We start from the raw sequence: 22514 nt of genomic DNA, 5'->3' as shown, positions 1-22514 counted from the left end.
GGCTGCTCCACTCTCTGGTCTAAATTTATCTATTTTATACAATGACAGCTGTTCAGAAAAATTAACAATGGCGAAGGGATAGATAGTACCCATAAAGGCAGCACATTGTTTCCAGAGAAGGTGTGTGTTTACTTTTCCTGTTAATTGTATGGCTCTAACAGGTGCTTGTCAAATCTGCTGTTATTTTAGCTCGAAGGCAAGCTTTTCAACCTAATTTCTAAAATCCAAGAAGGTTTTGTTCTGTCTAAGTCTGCTTGGTGTAAATAGGACCTTCCATTATCCCTACTCCTTGGCTTGAGATTATGAGAGAATTCCAGAATTCCCAGGGTGAACATCTGGATCAGTGTTTTTCTGTCTGTACCTACTAGTTTATGTAGTTCTGTGTTTGTCTTTTTTTTTTTTTACTTCTTCTCAGTGGTTTTCTGGGAGTTGTAGCCTCTAATTCAGGTTAGAAAGTTACTAGTGGGGAGGATTGAGACATGTTTCCTGGTTGGGGTAGACAGTGAGGAGACTTTTTCTTCAGAAATGCTTTCAGGCAGTTAGACTTGCTGATCGTTCATTGATTACCAAATGAATTTCCTTAGTTCAGTTCTACAAACTTTGTAGTTAGTGAAAGTGCTTCTTGTTTTTTTGGGAGGAGGAATGTCTATTCTGAATCAACATTTCGTGATTCATTTCTTGTATGTTTTCTTAGGTATTTATTTTTAATTCTTTATTTTGAAGATTTCACACTCTTACAGAAGAAGACAGAATAAGCATAATGAATCCCATATGCTCATCTTCCAGTTTCAATCACTTCAAGTCACGGTTGAGCTTGTTTCATCTGCATTTTTTACCCACTTTTTTGACATATGATGTATATGCAGAAAAGTGCACAAATACATAAACAGAGTGCATCCTCATGTATTAATGTGACATGAAATTTAGATATTAGAAAACATTTTCCCCATAAATGTTTTAGTATGTTTCTCTAAATAAGGATTCTTAAAGGAAAAAAAAATCATCTTACTAAAAAAACCCAAATTTTCATACCATAAAATATCTACTGAGTATTCATATTTCTTTTTTTTTTCTTTTTTAGAGGTTTTTGCTATAGGGCACATGTACTCACTGGAGAGACAGAGAGACAGAAAGTGAGAAATCACCCTCTGCGGGCGATGACTGTGCCGCAATCCCTTCTCCATTCTCCTCTCGGTATTTTGGGCATGCATGCATGTGTACCCAGTGTGAGTTTCAAACCTCTGGGTCCAGAACTCGAACCATGGTTGGCCACATGGGAGTCCAGCATGTTAACCACTATGGCATCTGCTGACCCTTCAAATTTTTAATTGTATCAGTTTGAATCAGGAGCCAAGTCAGTTCACATATTAGTATTGATTATTATGTCTTTACATGTGTTTTCACAGCTAGACTTTCCCTCTATGTGTCATTCTTTTCTTTTCCTCCTGCCAGTGTATTTGCTGAAACAACTAAGTGGCAGAGTTTTCCCACAATACAGATTTTGTTCTTTGTATCCCCCATGTGGTGTTAGCCTGTTCTTTGTCCTTTATATTTTCTGTGCATTAGTTATTGAATCTTAGGGCATTCAGATATTTTAGTGAGATACTGGGAAAATTTGTTTCAGTTGCTGGAAGCAAATTCAGCCTCTTGTCCCAAATCAAAATCCTCTCGATAATACCTTTATCCGAGTTTTATGTAGACTTTGCTTGAACTCTTGTAGAGGAGAATTCTCTTCTTTACACAAGACTTTAGTTACAGACAGACCCTTTCAAGTTCAAGCTTTAGAGTCATATCAGCCTCAGTGTAGTTTCAGAATTTTGTTTTGATTCACAGTAGCCAGCTAGTATTAAGGCGTATCACAGAGATGAACTTGCAGACAGTAACTGTTTATCCTGAAATCTTGGGATATTCTTTCATTAAACTAAACTCAAAGCTGGAAAGAGGAGTGGGAAATTTTTTGTTTCAAAGTGAAACTCTTAACTTGGTGGCTAAGGGAGCTGGATCTGACATGGCTGACTGCACAGTTTGAATCCTGGCCCTGGGTGTTTGAAGAAAACACTGGCTATATGTGTGTGCATGCCCCAGATCTTGCCAATTATCTAAAATGTAATCATATATCTAATCATACAGTCGTGTATCTGTTCTTGATTATGAAAGCTGTACAAAATGTTCCTAACCTATAGCAAATGTTATACTTTGCTGCTCACAGAGGGGTTCTCTGACCAGCAGCAGTGGACATCACTGGGGAGACTTGTAGAGATGCAGAATCTCAGGTCACACTACACACACGCAGAACCAGAATTTGCATTTTAATAAGAACGATTCTTGATTTAAATGCACATGGAACTTGGAGAAGCACTATCAGCTTCAGTTGGTATATGGTGGACTGGAATTTTGAACTGCCAACATGTTCACAGATGATGCTGTTGCAGGTCTGCGAACTGCACTTACAAGGTGCTACAGTATTTGATTACAGTGAGGAAGGCAGTTACTTACATGAACTCTCAGGAGTTAATGTAAGGAATGTGACAGGAACACAAAACCAGCAGGTAGACCTGAGTTAGCTTGGAGCTTATTAAGTTCGATGTCAGTATGTTGTAATGTTGTACTTATTCCTGTGTACAGTTTTTAAAAGTATGTATGTGTGGACCTGCATTAATTTATATATATGTGTGTGTGTGTGTGTGTGTGTGTATGTGTGTTTTTGGAGAGTTTTTTTTTTAATTGGAATTTTATGAAAAAATTCATTTAGTATTGAGGGAACCAGCAGTTAGCGTAATGGCTATGTCTCTGGACTCCCAAGTAGTCGACCGTGGTTCGCATCCTGGACCCGGTGGCTTAAAACTCATGCCGGGCGCGTGTGCGTGTGTACCCAAGATCTTAGAAGGAGAATGGAGGAGAAGGGATTGCGGCATGACCATCCCCCCTGGGGGGTGATTTCTCGCTTTCTGTCTCTGTCTGTGTGGTGAGCGCACGCGCCCTATAGCAAAAACCTCTCCAAAAAAAGAAAAAAAAATTCATCTAATATTTAAAAAATAGTTATTGAATACATGATTTTTTAAAAATCACAAAATGTAGCATCAATTCTCCTTTTTATAAACTAAATAGGTCTAAAGTATGAGAAAATGTTCCTAAGTAGATGGTAATATAAAGCATTTTTTGCCTCTCAATTTAAAAAATTTCTACCAAGTTGTAAGGGTACATGTGCTCTCCAGAAAGACAGAGACAGAGAGACAGAAAGCAAGAAATCACCTCCCAGGGAGGATGGCCACGCCACAATCCCTACTCCATTCTCCTCTTGGGTTCTTGGGCATGCATGCACACATGCTTGGCGTGAGTTTAAGCCACCAGGTCTGGGTCTCGAACCATGGTCAACTACATGGGAGTCCAGCGACATAGCCATTATGCTAACTGGTGGTCCCTATCTATATTTTATATATATATGCTAGCAGCTGGCATAGAGGTTAAGGTACTGAAGATGCCCATCCGTGGTTTAAGTCCTGGACCTGGTGGTTTGCTTTCTCATTTTTCTCTCTTTCTCTCTGGTCAGTATACATGCCCTGTAGCAAATTAAAAAAAAATAATAGTGATAAATAAAATTAAATAAATATTAGGAAAATATATATTCAGTAAAACTTCATCTTAAAACTTTTGACATTTTTCAAGAAGTTCACGTGTATGCACAATTTCCAGATATGCATAACAATAAATTATCAGGCTGGCCCTGTAGCTTGGTGGTTAAGGGAGCTGGATTGCACCTGACCTAGTTCAAATCCTGGCCTTGGGTGGTTTGAAAAAAACACCAGATGCATGTGTGTGCATGCCCCAAATCCTGACAGGATGGAGAAGAGGAGGAGATAAGTGTTGAGTCTTTTAAAATATCTTATTTTCTGAAGAGAAAGATGTGTGTGTGAGAACTGAATGTCTTACTATTAAATATTATACCTTTCCTTTGTAATTTTGGATTCTGATATCAGAATGCTATTTTCTTCTGCTGTTTTCCTATAATTTTCATTTTGAACATCACAATCATTTCTACTGTTCAGAATTAAGACCAAGGGCAGAAGTTTTCTCTCATTGCCTATTTCTCTAATTAGATGTGAAATTGGCAGTAAGGTTGGTTAATGAGCAATTTCAATTTGACATTTGGTTTTATATATGTTGTGATATGCACACTTTGATTTCAGTTCTTAATTTCAACTTCTCGAAACCTTTTCTTCCCTGACAGTTGAAAACAATCCTCGAACAGGAAATCTTGGTGCACTAATCAAGGTCTTCCTTTCTAGAACCAAAGAACTAAAACTTTCAGCAGAATGTCAGAAGTAAGTTGGCTGATTAAATCATGTTCTCTTTATATTTAACAACATGAATAGCATTTTTAATTTATTGCTGGAAATAGACCATGATCTTTTGAAAATTCTGGTAAAGGAATTGTTCTCATTATTAAGGGGAAAAGGTAAAAGAGAGATTTTAGTTTAGTGTCTAAGTCTTTAGAATAAAATGATAAATTCTGGAATCTGTTCATTTATGATTTTAGATAGTCTGAAGAAATATATTCTTTATATTTTAAAAACATTAATAGTGAAGTAATTATTATTTAGAGTGGCAATTATTCTCCCATTGTCTGTTGATCATATTTAGTTGCAATAATGACTCAGTTTGAGTATTACTTCATTCCACATCCGTTGCCTTTATTTCCTTCATATGAGATTCTGTGCTAACTATTTTTTTCTTTTGAGAGATTTTTGCTATAGAGTGTGTGTGCTTGCCAGTAAGACACAGAGACAGAAAGTAAGGAATCACCCCCCAGGACAGATGACTATGCCACAGTCCCTTTTCCTCCATTCTCCTCTCAGGATTTTGGGCATGAACGCATGTGCACATGGCGTGAGTTTTAAGCTGCTGAGCATGGGACTCGAACCACAGTTGACTATGTAGGAGTCCAACAATGTAACCATTTTGGCATCTGCTGGTCCCAAGGTTAACTTTTTATATTCTCAAACTTTTTTTTTTTTTTTTTAGATTTTTGCCATAGGGCATGTATACTCACTAGAAAGAGACAAATAGAAGGAAAGTAAAACATTACTCCCCAGGGGGGATGGCCACATGTAATCCCTTCTTTCCATTTTCCTCTTGGGATTTTGGGCATGCATGCACACACACTTGATGTGATTTTTAGACTGCCAGGCCCAGGACTTGAACCATGGTTGGTCATGTAAGAGTCCAGTGTCTTAATCATCATGTCACCTGCTGGCCCTGCACACAAGCCTTTTTAGATGGACTCGATGCCGCAGTCCTCCAACCTCCATAGGTTTTTGCCATAGGGTGGGCACCACCACACCCGCAAGCCTTTTGAAATACCATTTGTGGATGGCAGTCTCTTAAAAGATTGTTCATTTTCCTACTTCTAAACAAATTATATTGAATCCAGTTACGTTTTTATTGTGAGTTCATGGTCATTAATACAAATAACAAATATTGTGCTATATTGTTGGCAGTGTCTATTAGAAATTTTGGGTACATATTTACATATGTTCTCTTTATTTATTAACTTTTTTTAGCTTTCTTTTCTTTTAATTGCCCTTGTGTGGAACAAATATAAGGTTAAGAACAATGATCAGTCATGCTCCCAAGCATCAATATGGATTTTTATTAAGTAGACTCACTATGTAAAACACACAGAATGAAATATGAGCTAAATGTAGTAGACATCATTGGTCCAATGTAGTAAGTCATGAGCCATTAAAAGATATTGATGTTTTACTAGTACAGTTAGGACAGGCAGAATGGCCGATAAATCATGAAGAAATCATGGGCTAGAAATAACTGATTGTGCTCATAATTAAATATTGATTCTTATGTGATTTCGGTCTTTCCTTTCTAGCCACATCTTCATTTGGCAGACGAACAATGCTTTATTTATTATTTGCTGTTTGCTGAAAGTGTTCATCTGTGAGATGTCAGAGGAGGAATTACTAGCTCACTTTACTTATGAAGAAAAATCTCCTGGCAGTTACTGTAAGTATTGCCTTTGAAGATGTTCTGGGTACAACATTTGTAACATGAGGATGAAATTTGAAGAATAAAAGGATAGTTTTGAATATTCACTTTTCCTCTCATAATTTTCCATTTTAAATGACCTGACACTGTCACTTTCTTTATCTATAGTAATTTAAATAAGCCAAGACTCTGAAAGGCTTTTTCTTTTTCTTTTTCTTTTCTTTTCTCTTTTCTTTTCTTTTTCTCTTCTCTTCTCTTCTCTTCTCTTCTCTTCTCTTCTCTTCTCTTCTCTTCTTTTCCTTTTTCTTTTTTTTTCTTTTCTTTTCTTCTCTTTTTCTTTCTTTTTTTTTTTTTTTTTTTTCTCTCTTTTTTTTTTTTTTTTTTTTTTTTTTTTCTGTAGGCTGTGTACACTTGCCAGGAAGAGACAGAGAGAGAAAGTGAGAAAAGTGAGAAATCCCCCCCCAGGGGGATGGCCACACCATAATCCCTTCTCTTCTCAGGATTGTGGGCATACACGCACATGCACCTATCATGTTTCTCAAGCCACTGAGTCCTGGACTCGAATCATGCCGTCAGCCGTGTGGAATCCAGCTGCCGTAACCACTGCACCACCTGGATGGTCCTCTTTTCTTTTTTAATATAAAAACTAGCAGGATTGAGGCTTCTATTTATTTTGATTTTTATGCAGAAAAGAAGAAAAACAAAAATACAACTCTAAAGGGGCAGGTCCCAGGACCAGCAGTTAGCGTAATGGCTGTGTCGCTGGACTCCCACGTAGTCCACTGCGGTTCGAGTCCCGGACCCAGTGGCTTAAACTCACGCTGGGCGCGTGTTCGTGCGTGCCCAAGATCCCAAGAGGAGAATGAAGGAGAAGGGATTGTGGCCTGGTCATCGTGATTTCTTGCTTTCTATCTCTCTGTCTCTCTCTGTCTGTCTGGCGAGCACACGCACCCTATAGCAAAAACCTCTCCAAAAATAAAAGGTGGGGGGTAGGTCCCATACCACATAGGGTAAGTGAGCCAGATCCCATATGATTGACCACAGTTTGAATCCTGGTCCCAGAGGTTTAAAAATACATTGAGTGCATTAGTGAGCATGCCCAAAATTCTAATAGGAAGGGTGGGAGTGCAGGATAAAGGGTTGCAGCATGACCATGCCTCATTGGGGCGTGCTTTCTCTCAGGTGAGGGCTGGGAGTGCACATATCCTCTGCCAATTAAAAAAACTCTGAAGTATTTATTCTTTTCAGAAAACACAGGTGTCATTTTGAGTTTCTTTACCAAGGCAATATACAAGTAAGGGAGACAACTAATCAGAAGTCCAGATTGTTTGTTAAAGGCTGCTTTCATAGGACCTCATCACAGTCCCTGAATCTGGGTGTCTGGGAACTGTAAAGAATTATCACTTCCTTTTCTTTTCTTTTTTTTTTTTTTTTGTCATAAGGCATGTGCACTCACCAGAGACAGTGAGAGGGAAAGTAAGAAATCGCCCCCGAAGGGAGGATGGCCACCCTGCAATCCATTCTGCCCCTGAGACTTTGGGCATGCATGCACATACGGGTGACGAGATTTTTTAGGCTACCAGGTCCAGAACTCCAACCAGAGTTGGCCATGTGGGAGTCCAGCACCTTAGCAACTATGCCACCTGCTGGCTGCTAGAATCGTCACTTTCAAGGACAGTTATTTTTAATAATCATTTATTTAATGTTATTTATTTATTATTATCCTTCAGTTTGGCCAGAGAGAGAGAGGGAGAGAGAGGGAGAGTGAAAAATTAGCCTGCCAGGTTTAGGACTTGAACCATGGTCATGTGGGAGTCCAGTGCCTTAACTACCATCCCACCTACCAGCCCCTCAAGGACAGTTCTAGGATGCTGAGTATGTCTTTTCTCTTTCTGCTGATAGAGGGAAAGGTTACTTTTTTCTCCTAATATAGTTGAGCTTTTAATTTAATTTTTATTTCTTAATTTTATTTATTCATTTGCTTATTTTAATTTGACCAAAGAGAGACAGAGAGAGAGAAAAAGAGAGGAAGAGCGAGAAAGCAAGTCACCAGGTCTGGGACTTGAACCATAATCCGCCATGTGGGAGTGTCCAGTGCCTTAACCACCATACCATCTGCTGGTCCCTGTTTTATTTTGGTTTGGTTTTGTTTTTAATTGGACAGTAGGTAGATTTGCTTGCCAAAGAGAGACAAGAGAGCTGCAAAGAGGGAGAGAGAAAGCTCTCCCTAATGGGGCATGGTTATGCTGTGATCCCTTCCCCTACATTTTTCCACCCTGTCCAGACTTTGGACACACATGCGCATGTGTCTAGGGTGCTTCTCAAGTGGCTGAGGCTGGTGTTCAAACCATGCTGTTGGCCATGTGGAATCTAGCTCCCTTGAGCTATGGTCATGGGGCCATGCCATGGATTTTTTTTCCCCTAGTGGTTAGGAGGGCCTGTAGCTTTTTAGATCGAATGCTGGTATTTTCTTGGCTTTAAAATATACAACGTGGAGATAAGATGGCAGCATAGGATTATTACAAAGGAGATATGGAGGAGGTATGTTTTGCATCTGCCCTTTGTGCTGACTTACCTTTCTGAGGGCAAAGGTATTGCTCCTCAGTTTTCTGAATTCTGTTTCTGGAGCACCTCTCTGCTCTCATCAGGCTGACAGGGATCACATGTGTGATTGAAGGGAAAATGTTGAGTTCCTGGTATTGGGAGAACTTAGCAGTGTTTCCATTTTAATTGAGGCCTGTGTGCTATTTGGGTTTCGTGAAATTACAGTCTTGCCTGGCTTAACAACAGAGACATGTTAATGAGTCAGGAGGTGATTTTGTCACTGTGTGAACATCAAGAGTGTACATACACAAACCTAGGTAGTATGCCTGTTACATACCAAGCTACCTGGTGTAATCTCATGGGACTGCTCTTGTGTATGTGGTCTGTTGTTAACTGAAGCATCCTTATGCAGCACAAGATTATATAATTGTATGCAGTCTTGTAAATAAAGTAGTAATTCCCTTTCCACTATCGCTAATACTCATTTTTTTTTTTTTTTTGCTTTTTTTAAAAAAAAAAGACTCCTTGCTAGAGGGCACATGTGTTCTCCAGGGAATTTTTTTTTAGAAAGTGAGAGAGTACTTCCCATGGGGAATGGCCATGCTGCAATCCCTTCTCCATTTTTTCCCTCTTGTTGGGATTTTGGACACACATGCACATGTGGCTAATGTGTTTTTCAAGTCACCAGGTCTGGGACTTGAACTATGTAGTCAACCATGTGGAATTCAGTGCCTTAACTACCATGCTACCTACTACTTCATGGCCTCCCTGTAAATTATTTCTTAATTCTAGAATTTTTTAAAACAATGTTGTGGGGAAGTAGAAAAGACTGTAGAAGGTTAATCTTTTATGAACTCAAACTTTTTTTTTTTTTTTGGAGAGGTTTTTGCTATAGGGCATGTGCACTCTCTAGAAAGACAAAGAGACAGAAAGTGAGAGATCATCTCCCACGGTGGGATGGGCATGCCACAATTATTGTAGTCCCTTTATTCTTTTTCATGGCCAGTGTATTTCCAAATTAGAAAAAGTCACCTCTCTCTTTATGTGTGTATGAGTATATATTTATATGTGTGTATATATATATATATATATTTATACACATATAAATATATAAACACACACACACATATATATATATATGCACACATACATACATACATATATGCACTTTTTTTCATTTAACTTTATTATTATTTTATTTGACTGGGCATGTGGTATGGTGGTTAAGGCACTGGACTCCTATATGCACAGTTTGAGTCCTGGACCTGGCAGCTTGCTTTCTCATTTTCCCTCTTTCTTTCTCTTGTGACCACTTGTGCCCTATAGCAAATTAAAAATAGTAATAATAATAACAGTAATAAATGAAATGATTCTTTAATAAAAGTATAGTGGAGTTGAAAGGTGTTATCTAAAATAACACCTTTTTAGTGCATTGATGGGCTTCCAGAAAACAAAGGAAATCTCCCAGGACCCAAGCCCCATAACCAAATAAAAGAACCACAAGCAAATAAGCTGTCTTGAATCCAGAGTGAAACACTGCCCAGTGGGCAAACGCAACACAGATATTGCTGAATGGGAAAACAATGGAAGTGTATGATGCAGTAACTGAAGGCAATATGTTTATCAGCTGTTGTATGGATGTCCGAATTAGGTGTGTTTAGGGATAGACAATAGGGCTATTTGGAGAGAGAGGATATACAGTAGTCCATGTTGTTTGAAGGTTGAATATAGAAAAGTAGAGAAGCATCTGCAGACAACTGAGTAGATTCAGCTGAGGCATCTTACAGCATACAGCATTTTCTTCCGTATTCCAGTCCATCGTAATACTGCTGTGATCATATGGATATTGCTGGCGTTTTCAGTGAAGCAGTCTTGATGAGAGGAATGCCACTGTCAGTAAGCTCTCGGTGTGCAACCTAAATTCACGAGGGTTTTGTATTTGAACATTTTCCCGTAGGCTGGGTATGACGTGGTAGCCGATTGTGTGAGAGACTTTGTATCATGAGGATCGCTCTTCTCACTGTTCCATCTCTGAGAGTTAGTCAGAGGGGATAAAGGCAGCCTTCGGTAAAACCACGCAGTGCTACAAAATCGTTTTCCATTTTCCTGTTGTCTGCAATGTGAGTTTTCCTTTCCTCTCTCTTGGTGTGGTGCCCCATTCTAGCCAAGGCAGTACTGATATTTATTTTACATTTTGTGTCTCATAACTCCACTATTTTAGGTTCTTAGGAGGCTGATTCTGTCAAACATTTTTGATGGCTTGTTTCCTTGTGTAGTTGATAGTGGTTGTGTTTGACCTTAATTGGAGGCCCCGATTAGGGAGAGATTGGCATTTCCTTTGACGGGACCCAAGGCTCATACCTGCTGATGCATGTGGTTAGCCCCCTCAGTGTTCTTAGCTCAAGGCAGGGTCCGAGCTTCAGGTTTCCTTGGTTGCCCGTGCATGGAGGCTGAGTCTCCCACCTGCCGGCTGTGTTCATAGTGGCATTTGTCCAAGTGGTCACCTGGCTGTCGGGTTTGTCCTCTGTACAGTGTTTCACTCTGGATTCAAGACAGTTTATTTGCTTGTGGTTGTTCTATTTGGTTATTATGGTTCTCGGGGTCCTGGGAGATTTCCTTTATTTTTCTGGAAGCCCATCAATGCACTAAAAAGGTGTTATTTTAGCCAAGAACTAGTTGTTTTGCAGAGGAGAGCCCATTGTTTTAGCCACTTCATCTTATTGCTGCCAGTGGAAGGCAATTTTAGTTTCTTTATAAGTATTTTTGTTTATTATTATTTTTAAATAAGAGAAGAAACCTTTGGAGATTGAGAGGCTGAAGATAGACACAACAAAGGGATTTAAAAAAAAAAAAAGCTGAAAGGAAGGTCCAGGCAGGAAGAGTAGGTTCTTGGATGAGAGGACAGAGAGGGAGGCTAGGGTGCTTTGAAAAAGTGTGTCACCTGTGCCCAGCAGGCAGCTCTGTGGGCATGGAGGATTGGGAAGAAGGACAGAGCTTACCCGCTAAGAGCTGAGGAGAGAAGGGCCTGTGGGCCCGAGAAGCTTGGTGATCATTACTACGGGTCTGGACAGCAGGGAAGAGACCAGGTGAAGCAAGAGGCCTGGCATGAAACAGTTCAATGTACATTTATTTCTAAGATGATTTATTTTGTAGGACTTGCTCTCAAGCATACATGTTTGTCTTTGCCTTTTTTCCTGAATTGCCAATACAATATTAGTAAAAGGACTTTTAAAAAAGTCAATTTATTAGGTTAAAGAAAAGAAGGGAACACAATGTTAATAACACTTTGGAAGCTGGAAAATTGAGTAATGATGAGTTTAACTGATCAGCGCAAGCTGAAAGCTAAATGCCTTCAGGGTTGGAAAACTCCAGAAAAAAAAAGCCAGTTCTCGCCCCAGAATCTTGGAAAGGCTTAGGAATTGGAAGTGCCAGGTGTCTCTGAAGGCAAACACACAGGACTGGTTGAAAAAAGCAGTTGGGTGCCATGGTTCTCTCCCTGGCCATGCGGTCATGAACTCCCCTCCGCCCCAACACTTCTATAGGAATCTATTTTCTGTAGAGGCTGAAGCCAGAGGGCCTGCTTGGGGGAGCTCGCAGTCCCACTGGAGGGGCTGGCTTGCTGAGGGCAGGTTAAGGAAGAGCTACAAGTGGTGGATTGAGACCTTCTAACTTGGCTGCTGGAGTGCTAGTACCAGGGTTTTACCCACCCTGCTTATACTTTCTTTCTTGCCAGAAGACTGAGTGGATATACTTCTAGAGAAAATGAACCCAAACAGAGAAGACTTACATGTGTATGGCCCTCAGTGAAATTTCTTGAAAGCCTCCAGTGGGACCTGCCCCTTGGTGAGCCCTTCCAGGGCACACCTGGCTTCCAGTTAGCACTTGCCCTATCTGGCAATAGAGGAGTGCCATGATCCCCAACAGCTAAGTTGAAAACGACCAAAACAAAGGGAAACATGATATAAATCAACTTTTGGAAATAGATTTAAAGATTGCTAAGTGTTTATCTCTTTTTTTTTTTCCTTAGAGGGAATATTTTTGCTATAGGGTGTGTGCACTTGCCAGAGAGACAGACAGAAAGTGGGTCTGGACAGCAGGGAAGAGACCAGGTGAAGCAAGAGGCCTGGCATGAAACAGTTCAATGTACATTTATTTCTAAGATGATTTATTTTGTAGGACTTGCTCTCAAGCATACATGTTTGTCTTTGCCTTTTTTCCTGAATTGCCAATACAATATTAGTAAAAGGACTTTTAAAAAAGTCAATTTATTAGGTTAAAGAAAAGAAGGGAACACAATGTTAATAACACTTTGGAAGCTGGAAAATTGAGTAATGATGAGTTTAACTGATCAGCGCAAGCTGAAAGCTAAATGCCTTCAGGGTTGGAAAACTCCAGAAAAAAAAAGCCAGTTCTCGCCCCAGAATCTTGGAAAGGCTTAGGAATTGGAAGTGCCAGGTGTCTCTGAAGGCAAACACACAGGACTGGTTGAAAAAAGCAGTTGGGTGCCATGGTTCTCTCCCTGGCCATGCGGTCATGAACTCCCCTCCGCCCCAACACTTCTATAGGAATCTATTTTCTGTAGAGGCTGAAGCCAGAGGGCCTGCTTGGGGGAGCTCGCAGTCCCAGTGGAGGGGCTGGCTTGCTGAGGGCAGGTTAAGGAAGAGCTACAAGTGGTGGATTGAGACCTTCTAACTTGGCTGCTGGAGTGCTAGTACCAGGGTTTTACCCACCCTGCTTATACTTTCTTTCTTGCCAGAAGACTGAGTGGATATACTTCTAGAGAAAATGAACCCAAACAGAGAAGACTTACATGTGTATGGCCCTCAGTGAAATTTCTTGAAAGCCTCCAGTGGGACCTGCCCCTTGGTGAGCCCTTCCAGGGCACACCTGGCTTCCAGTTAGCACTTGCCCTATCTGGCAATAGAGGAGTGCCATGATCCCCAACAGCTAAGTTGAAAACGACCAAAACAAAGGGAAACATGATATAAATCAACTTTTGGAAATAGATTTAAAGATTGCTAAGTGTTTATCTCTTTTTTTTTTTCCTTAGAGGGAATATTTTTGCTATAGGGTGTGTGCACTTGCCAGAGAGACAGACAGAAAGTGAGAAATCACCCCATAGGGTGATGACCACGTTGCAGTTTCTCCTCTTCATTCTCCTCTTGGGATTTTGGGCACACATGCATGCGAGCCTGGTGTGAGTTTAAAGTTTAAAGCTGGTGGGTCCAGGACTTGAACTAGGACCAGGACTTGACCCCTTGGGGTCTGCTGGTCCCACTAAATGTATATGTCTAACCCACCATTTTTTCCCGCATTCTCCTTTGGCTTAGAACCTTTCTGAAACTCTTTGGGACCACCTTCGAAATCATGCTCGTTTTGCTGCACTCTATGGAGTATAGCAACGTCTCTCCTTTGAAACTTGCTCTGAGATTTTTAGTTGGCCAAGGTGCTCTGGCTTCCGCTGCAGTAGGCTCTCCTACTTCCTTGACCAACTCCTTAGAGAGGGGATGGGCAGGCCGTAGCTCAAAGAGGTAAACCTGAAATTGTGCAGTGAGTGGTTGAGTGGTTTATTTTATTTTATTTTTTTTGGAGAGATTTTCACTGTAGGGCGTGTGCGCTCGCCAGACAGAGAGAGACATAGAGACAGAAAGCGAGAAATCACCCCCCAGGGGGGATGGTCACGCCGCAATCCCTTCTCCTCCATTCTCCTCTCGGGATCTTGGGCACGCACGCACACGCGCCCGGCGTGAGTTTTAAGCCACCGGATCCGGGACACGAACCGCGGTCGACTACGTGGGAGTCCAGCGACATAGCCATTACGCCAACTGCCGGTTCCCAGAGTGGTTTTTGTTTTATTTCTTATTTTAATATAAAAGTAAGCAATTTAATTTCAGTAGTTATACATAAGCAATGTAACAAATAATCCAATAATAGAAAAGCATAACTCAGAGAAAAAAGATAGCATGGATTGATTTCTTTAAGCTGTTTAACATATAAGATTTGTAATCTTTTTTTTTTTTTTTTTAAGTTTTTGCCATAGGGCATGTATGCTCACTGGAGAAATAGAGGAAAAGTGAGAAATCAACCCCATGAGGGGATGGCTATTCCACAGTCTCTTCTCAATTCTCCTCCTGGGATTTTGGGCATGCACACATGTCCTTATGGCCAGTATGATTTTCGAGCTGCCAGGTCTCATAGTTGAACTATGGTTGGCTATGTGGGAGTCCAGTGCCTTAACCACTATGCCATCTACAATCCGTCTTTTTCTTTTTTCTTTTGGAGAGGTTTTTGCTATAGGGCGCGTGCGCTCGCCAGAAAGACAGAGACAGACAGAGAGACTGAAAGCGAGAAATCATCCCCAGGGGAATGGCCACGCCACAATCCCTTCTCCTCCACTTTCCTCTTGGGATCCTAGGCACACATGCACATGCACCCGGCGTGAGTTTAAGCCACTGGGTTTGGTACTCGAACCTCGGTCAGCTACATGGGAGTCCAGTGACATAGCCATTATGCCAACTGCTGGTCCCATCTTGTAATCTGTCTTTAGGCAACGTCTGGGCCCCTTTTTTTAATTTGTTTTTTTTTTTTTTTTTTTTTGAGAGAGATTTTTGCTATAGGGCACGTGCACTCGCCAGACAGAGAGACAGAGAGACAGAAAGCGAGAAATCACTCTCCAGGGTGGATGACCATGCTGCAATCCCTTCTCCTCCATTCTCTTCTCGGGATCTTAGGCACACACCCGGTGTGAGTTTTAAGCCACCGGGTCCGGAACATGAACCATGGTTGACTACATGGGAGTCCAGCGACATAGCCATTACACTAACTGCTGGTCCCCTGTAATCTGTCTTTACAGAAAAACAAAAATGCCTCTTGGAGCTCTTGAATTATTCTTTTATCATCTAATAGGTACTATTGTTTCCTAATATTAATATTTTTCTTTTCATGTCTTTCATTTATGTTATCAATGAACAATCTCTATTAAACTTTACTAATAGACAAAATTTATAATCAAATCTTATTAGTAATCATATTTTAAAATCAGACTCTATTATCCCTTAGGATAATTATTAACATTTCTATTTGACCACAATAATAGCAGCCAGAATTAGTACTAACTTTTGGAATGATGTGGACACAAGTTTATAAATATTATAATGCATTGCAATTTAGATCAGTTTTATTTCTTACAAAGGAGTGAGTTATTTGCTCTTTATAATTACAGAGCCATTTTTTGATTTTGCTAATTAGAAGTTACAATTTTACTTTTAATAATTTAGAATAATTCCAGATATTTGCCTCAAGTTAAGACTGGCAACATAAAATCTACCATGGTTTTTTCCTTATGAGATTATAATACATATAATTTAGCTGTATGTCTTTGATTTTATGGAAGTTAATTTTGTTCTGAACTTTTCCTCTACTGTCTTAACCTGTTTTTGGAGTATAGCTCTGTTCCTGATTAAATTTTTAGTGCTTTCCTTTTGTGCAGTGTAGTTTTTGAGCAGCATTGAGAGAACTGCAGTTTGGCTTTCTGAATGCAGAGAAAATAACAATAATTAGCTCTTTGTCTTTTAATAATTCCTTTCAAGAACTACATGCGACTTCATTTAAATGACCCGTATGTTTCTTTTTTTCTAGTTGCTTTTTTAATTTTCCAGTGATCAGTGACAGCTTTATTTATTTGTTTATTGAAAACAAATAATTTGCCAGGGGGCATGTATGCTTGGTCAGAGAGAGAGAGGGGAAGTGAGAAAACACCCACTGTGGGGAATGGTTATGCTACAATCCCTTCTTCCCCATTTCTCCCTCCTTTCAGGATTTTGAGCATGCATGCACAGGTGCCTGGCGTGTTTCTCAAGTCACCAGGTCTGGGAGTGCAATTGCACTGTTGCCCACGGGGGATCCGGCACTTTAACCACCACACCACAGGCTGGCCCAATAGAGCATTTTCTAGAAAAAAACTTTTCTTGGGCTGGCTCTGTGGCCTGGAGGTTAAGGCAGCTAGATCCCACATGGCTGATCGTGCAATTCATGTGTCAGACGCGACTTGAGAAACTGGCTGGGTGTGTGTTCCAAATCCCCAAAGGAGGGAAAGATGGAGAGCCGATTGAGATGTGACCATTTCCGTGTGTGTGGGGTGCTTTCTCCTCTTTTTTTCTTTGTCTCTCTATCTCTCGCAAGTGCACATGCCTCTAGCAAAAAAAAATAAAAAAAATAAAAAAATCTCCCCCCCCATTCCCTTCCTCTTCTTCCTACCCTGATGGAAACCATTTAATCAGGGCAGTATTTTACTGTTGTACGCTTCTCTCCCTAAGGACTGAACAAGAGTGACATTTCACAGATGGTACTGAGTGGGTGCTGAGCAGAACAAACTTAACGGAGCCCGCAGCTGAGTGCTGGGTGGAGAGTATTAGAGCTGCGAGGAACTTCAGTGTCGTCTTGTTTCTCTGTGCTCCTTCCTCATGTGAAGCTCCTGGGGATCGGAGGAGTGGGGCTACGACGTCAGAGTGGGCGAACTCCAGGGACAGGGCTGGGCAGTCAGTGACGTTTTGCTTGATACCGATAATAATAGTGTGCACTCATTCATAGTTTTAGATTATTTGTGCATTGGATACTGAAGAAGGCAAGGACTTCCAGCATGTGCTGATGAATGTGTAGGTATCGTGCTCACTTGGGCAGCACATTTACTAAAATCGAATGTGTAGGGTATCATCTTGGTGTACATCCTAGTAAGTGGTACTTCATATCTCCCTTTCTTAACCTGGCTTATAGGGCTCACCAAGGATTTTCGTATTTAGGGTGTTATGTGAAACATGGCTTGGTTAACTGAGTTTTTTGTTTGTTTGTTTGTTTGTTTTTCCCAATTTTGCAGGTTTTAAAAAATAATTGGAACAGGTTTTTCTTTTATTTTCCTTACTTTTCTCTTGGTAGTTGGGATTTGAATTAAAATCTGGTCTCTGCCTCATCGTCTTAAGTAAACCAACCCCCTGGAGTCTTGATTTCTTCATCTGTGAATGGTGATCATAATCAAAGCTATTCCTTAAAAGTTGTCAGAATCGGGGCCAGCAGATAGTTTAGCAGTTATGTCACTGGACTCCCACATAGTCAACCGTGGTTCAAGTCCCAGACCCAGTGGTTTGAAACTCACACCAGTTGTGTGTGCATGTGTGCCCAAGATCCTAGGAGGAGAAGGGATTGTGGTATGGCCAGCTCTCCCTGGGGGGTGGGGGTGGTGATTTCTTGCTTTCTGTCTCTCTGTCTCTTTCTCTGTGTCTCCAGTGAACACGTGTGCTCTATAGCAAAAAATCTCAAAAAAAAAGAAAGTTGTAAGAATTAACACAAGTAAAGAATGAAGTGCACCGTACAATGCCTCAGAGGTTAGAGTACTTGGCCCAGTTTTGCTATTAATATTATCTCATAGAAGCTTACATGTAAAATATTGAAATATTTGACTGATGCTATCAAGGTAAATTAAAACTCTTTATTTTTACTGCTAGAGGGTGCATGCACTCACCTGAGAGAGACAGAGACTGCCATGCACGTGTGCATACACAGGGACCCGTAATGAGGAATGGTCTTGTCACAGTACTTTTTCCTCTATTTTTCTGTCGTGTCAGGATTTGAGGCATGCAGGCTCACATGCCTGGTGTGTTTTTCAATCTGCTGGAGCCCAGAATCGAGCTATGGTCAGCCATATGGGATCTAGCTCCCTATGCAGGGTGCTTTACTTCTGTAACTACGGGCTGGCTGGCCCCAAACTCTTCAGAAAAGTACTCTCAGAGAAACTCTAGGTTGTAAACGTCACTGTACAGTAAACATGCTGCAAAGTCCTGTGAATACTCAAAAGCTTTAATTTACTGTGTCATTGACCTGCAGATTTCCAGGACTTTCAGAATCTCTTTGGAGTGAGAAATACATGAGTGTGTTTCTGTAATTTTTGGCAAGTTTATATTGATTTGTTTTTATTGAAACTAGGGAGATGTTTGGCCTTTTATGAAAGCTAAGTGACATAGTACTATTTAGAAGATAATGCAGTATAAATAGCTTGCTTAATGTCATACCTGGTAAACAGTCAAATTCTGTCACTTTTTGCTTACTGTATAATTATTTACTTCTCGATTAGCCCAGAAATAAAAACATAGGACTTGGAGAAAAAATTTTTTTCTTACTAAATGGAAATACCCAGGAATTTCAACTGGAAATTGTTTATGCCTGTCTTTTGTTTTGTTAGAGCTATGGCCTTGAATTGTTATATTTTACTTGTATAAAATGCATTTATTATCATCCTGATTATTGATTACAAATCTGTGAATATGTTCCTTAATTGACCGAGTTATAAACTTGGCTGAGGTCATGATTTAGAGTGTAGGGAACTGAATAGAGAATCCATGTGACTGTTTTAAAATTTAAAAATTAGATACTTTTTCACCTTTGGAAGTAAAAGCTCCAGTCAGGCACCCTCTGTGGGCCCTGGGCATTTGTTCCCTCACCTTCTGTAATTAAAAAGCTATACTGCCTGCTTGGCTGAACACGGATATGTTATTAAACTGGCATTTGTTCTGAAATGTTCTTTTGGGAATCAGTGAGTGGTTTTAAATGTTCTAGTTGTGTCTCGGTCACTACATTTTGTGGGATGAGCCAAGGAGCGACGATTCAGGAAACTCGTCTTGAGTATGTGTTATGTGCCAACACGTCAGCTCATTGGAATAGGTTGATAATTCACTTTCGGTATGTTGGACAGCCTTGGCAATGAACGGAAGTTTACTTAGCTCTACTCCTTATTGTGTACCTCAGAGGCAAATGCTACTTATTTCCTTTTTTTTTTTTTTTTCACTCATTGAGCCAAGCCCACTGCTTCTTGGAATGAGATTTAATTTGGTGGTTGAACTTGAGTTATGCCTTGTATCCTTTTTAGCATAGATCGATACGTTCAGTGTAATTTAATATTCTCTTCAAGATTCGTACTCACCTCTCAAAAAGTTACTATGCCAGTCTTATTTGTGCAAGGTAGGAAGAAATTCCTTTCTTTTTGGTAGATTTTTATCATAGGGTGCATGTGCTTGCTAGAGAGACAAAGAGAGAGGGAAAGTGAGAAATCACTCTCTAGGAGAGATGGCTGTGCTGCAATTCCTTCTCTCCCATTCTTCTGGGATTCTGGGCATGCGCATATATGTGCCTGGTGTGATTTTCATGCTGCCAGGTCCAGGACTCGAACCATGGTTGGCCATGTGGGAGTCCAGTGGCATAGCCACCACACTATCTGCTGGCCCTAGAAATTTCTTCATGATTTCTGAATACCAGGTGATAGAGTGATCCTGGGAAAAAAATAGTGAAACTTACTTTGAGACTTCCAGTGCTTTGATACTTTGGGAATAATTACTGTTTTTGTACTTAGAACCGGTTTAGTTTAGTGAAAATGCATTGAGTATATATTATGTGTAAGCTCTTGATCAGTTAATACCCTCAACAGTAGAGTCCCTTAATGGCCTGCCTGCATGTCAGCAGAAAATGATGGCATAATGCAATGAGCATATACAATAAAAGCCATCAGGGTGAGGCAAGAGAGTTGGGTGTTATGTAGGTGATGAAGACTAAGGATGGCTCAGATGGATAAAAGTGAGCTGTTGAAAACACCAGGCCTTTTTTTTTTTTCTAAGAGAGATTTTTGCTATAGGACGCGTGCACTTGCCAGAGAGACAGAAAGTGAGAAATCACCCCCCCAGGGGGGTTGGCCACACCACAATCCCTTCTCTTCCAGTCTCCTCCTGGGATTTTGGGCATGCACGTACATCCACCTGGTGTGTTTTAAGCAGTCAATTAAGTGGGAATCCAGTGACATAACCATTATGCCATCTGCTGGTTCCAACACCAGGTTTTTACTGTTGGAGGGCATTCCAGGCCGAGGGAATGTTACTAAGGAAGTGTAAAATGGCACATAGCTGAGTGTTGCTGGAGCATATATTTTGTGAAGGGAGTAGGAAGGGAAATAAAATAGAAAGGAATGCAGGACCTATGTCCTTAAGGGGTCTGGCATGCTATACTCGGGAATTTGGAATTGTTTCTGGTACATAGTAATCAGCTTAAAGTAACTAAAAAGATCTAAGCCAGGAGAATGAAAGGATGGAGTTTAGTTGGCTCCTACTGATAGCTGTCTGGGTTTGGCTTGGATAGGAGTAAAATTGGAGTTACAAATACTAAGTAATTAGAAAAATTGAAATGAATTCTGGGGGTGGGGACAGCTGGTGACAGGGAAGTTAAGGTGGCTAAATCCCACATGGCTGACTGTATGATTTGAATCCCAGATCCAGTGGCTTGAAAAACACGCTGGGCCTGTGTGCATGTGTACCCAAAATCCTGAGAGGAAAATAGAGAAGAAGGAATTGTGCCATGGCCATTCACCTGGGTGGTGCTTTCTCATTTTCTTTCTCTCTTCCACTGGGAAGTGCACATGCCCTATAGCAAATTTAAAAAAATAAAAATAAATAGAGAGTTTGGGAATGACCTTTATTTTGTTGAAAGAATTATTTATTTAATTTTATTAATTATTATTATTATTATCCAATTTTAGCAGAGAGAAACAGAGAGACCGAGAGGGAGAGTGCAAAAGCAAGTCACCAGATCTGAGACTAAACCATGGCTGGTCTTGTGGGAGTCCAGCGCCTTAACTGGCATTCTACCTGCCAGCTCCAAATGAGGCTTAGTTTAGAAAACTTGTTTAACTGAACTGAGATGGTGAGCTAATGAATGTAAGCATGGCAGAGGGAGTAAAGAAGGGAGGAAATATTGGAGAGGTGAAGTGTGTAATTGAGAAGACCTCAAGATTGATGGAGAAGGATGAGTAGGAGAATGGTCTGGCCTTGATTTACTGATGCATTCACCAAAAGAAGAATAAAGAAGAAATAATTGAATTCAAAGTGTTGGAAGAGTCAGAGTTCAGTTCTGAACATAGTGAAGAGGTACTACTGATGCCTGAGGGTGGAGATAGCCAGCAGGCAGTTGGGTATAAAGACAGGCCATTCAGTGGCGAGGTCTAGAGGGGAACATAGATACATAGGCACTGTGAATAGGAGAGAGTGAGAAGAGAAGAAAGCCAGAGGCAGAACTCTGAGCTACTCACCAGCGGGGGAAAGGTTTGCTGAGGAAGCAGATGCTGGGAAGAAATAGAAACTGAAGTTGGCTTAAACAAGGATGTAGGAAAATAAGATGTTGAGGAAAGAAAGAATTTCATGAAGAAGTAGGTATTAGCAGCATCTAAAACCAGAAGTCACACAAGGTATTGATTGGCTTTGGAAATTTGAGGGGTCACTTAAGTATAGCAGTTTGGGACCAAAGAGCATTTCCATTGGAATGGTAATTTGAATCCTACTTTTGCCACTTATTTTATTTTTTTAAATAATTATTTTATATAACTTTATTTATTTTTATTTGACCAGAGAGGGACAGAGAGAGAGAGAGAGGGAGAGAGAGAAAGCAAGTCACTAGGTCCGGGACTTGAACCGCAATCAGCCATGTGGGAGTTCAGCACCCTTAACCACCACACCACCTGCTGGCCTGTGCCACTTACTTTTTATTTACTTATATCTAATTTACCAGAGGGTGCACAGACTTGCTGGAGAAAGACAGTAAGAGAGAAGGTGAAAAATCACCTTCTTTAGAGATGGTCACACCACAATCCCTTCTTTTCCATTTTCCTTCTGGGATTTTTTGGCATGCATGCTCACGTATTGAGAGTATTTTTCAAGCTGTTGGGTCCAGCATATGAACCATGCAGTTAGCCATGTGTGATCCAACTGCCTTAACCACCATGCTACTTGCTGGTCCAACTTTTGCTGCTTATTTATTTTGTGATTTGAGAAAGGCATTTTACCTTTGGCTTATTTGTGAAAGAGGTGGTTGTCTTCTGAGTGGGCTTCTTTCTTTCTTTCTTTCTTTCTTTCTTTCTGTCTGTCTGTCTGTCTGTCTGTCTGTCT

At 40.5% G+C, this 22514-nt stretch overlaps 1 protein-coding gene across 2 annotated transcripts in view; it reads left to right on the top strand.

Annotated features, from left to right (window-relative positions):
- Nucleotides 1-22514, top strand: part of DYM (dymeclin) — a 445444-nt gene that overhangs the window by 70295 nt on the left and 352635 nt on the right. For both annotated transcript variants that reach the window (XM_006144440.3, XM_027770270.1), the window contains exons 4-5: nt 4229-4322; nt 5885-6018. In XM_006144440.3, the coding sequence (XP_006144502.1) occupies nt 4229-4322; nt 5885-6018 (228 nt within the window). The remainder of the gene's footprint in view (nt 1-4228; nt 4323-5884; nt 6019-22514) is intronic.

The sequence above is a fragment of the Tupaia chinensis genome, unplaced genomic scaffold (genome assembly GCF_000334495.1).
Source record: "Tupaia chinensis unplaced genomic scaffold, TupChi_1.0 Scaffold000119_2, whole genome shotgun sequence".
Classification (NCBI taxonomy): domain Eukaryota; kingdom Metazoa; phylum Chordata; class Mammalia; order Scandentia; family Tupaiidae; genus Tupaia; species Tupaia belangeri.
The sequence above is the reverse complement of the archived record's forward strand: the minus strand, read 5'-3'. Positions and strand labels throughout refer to the sequence as shown.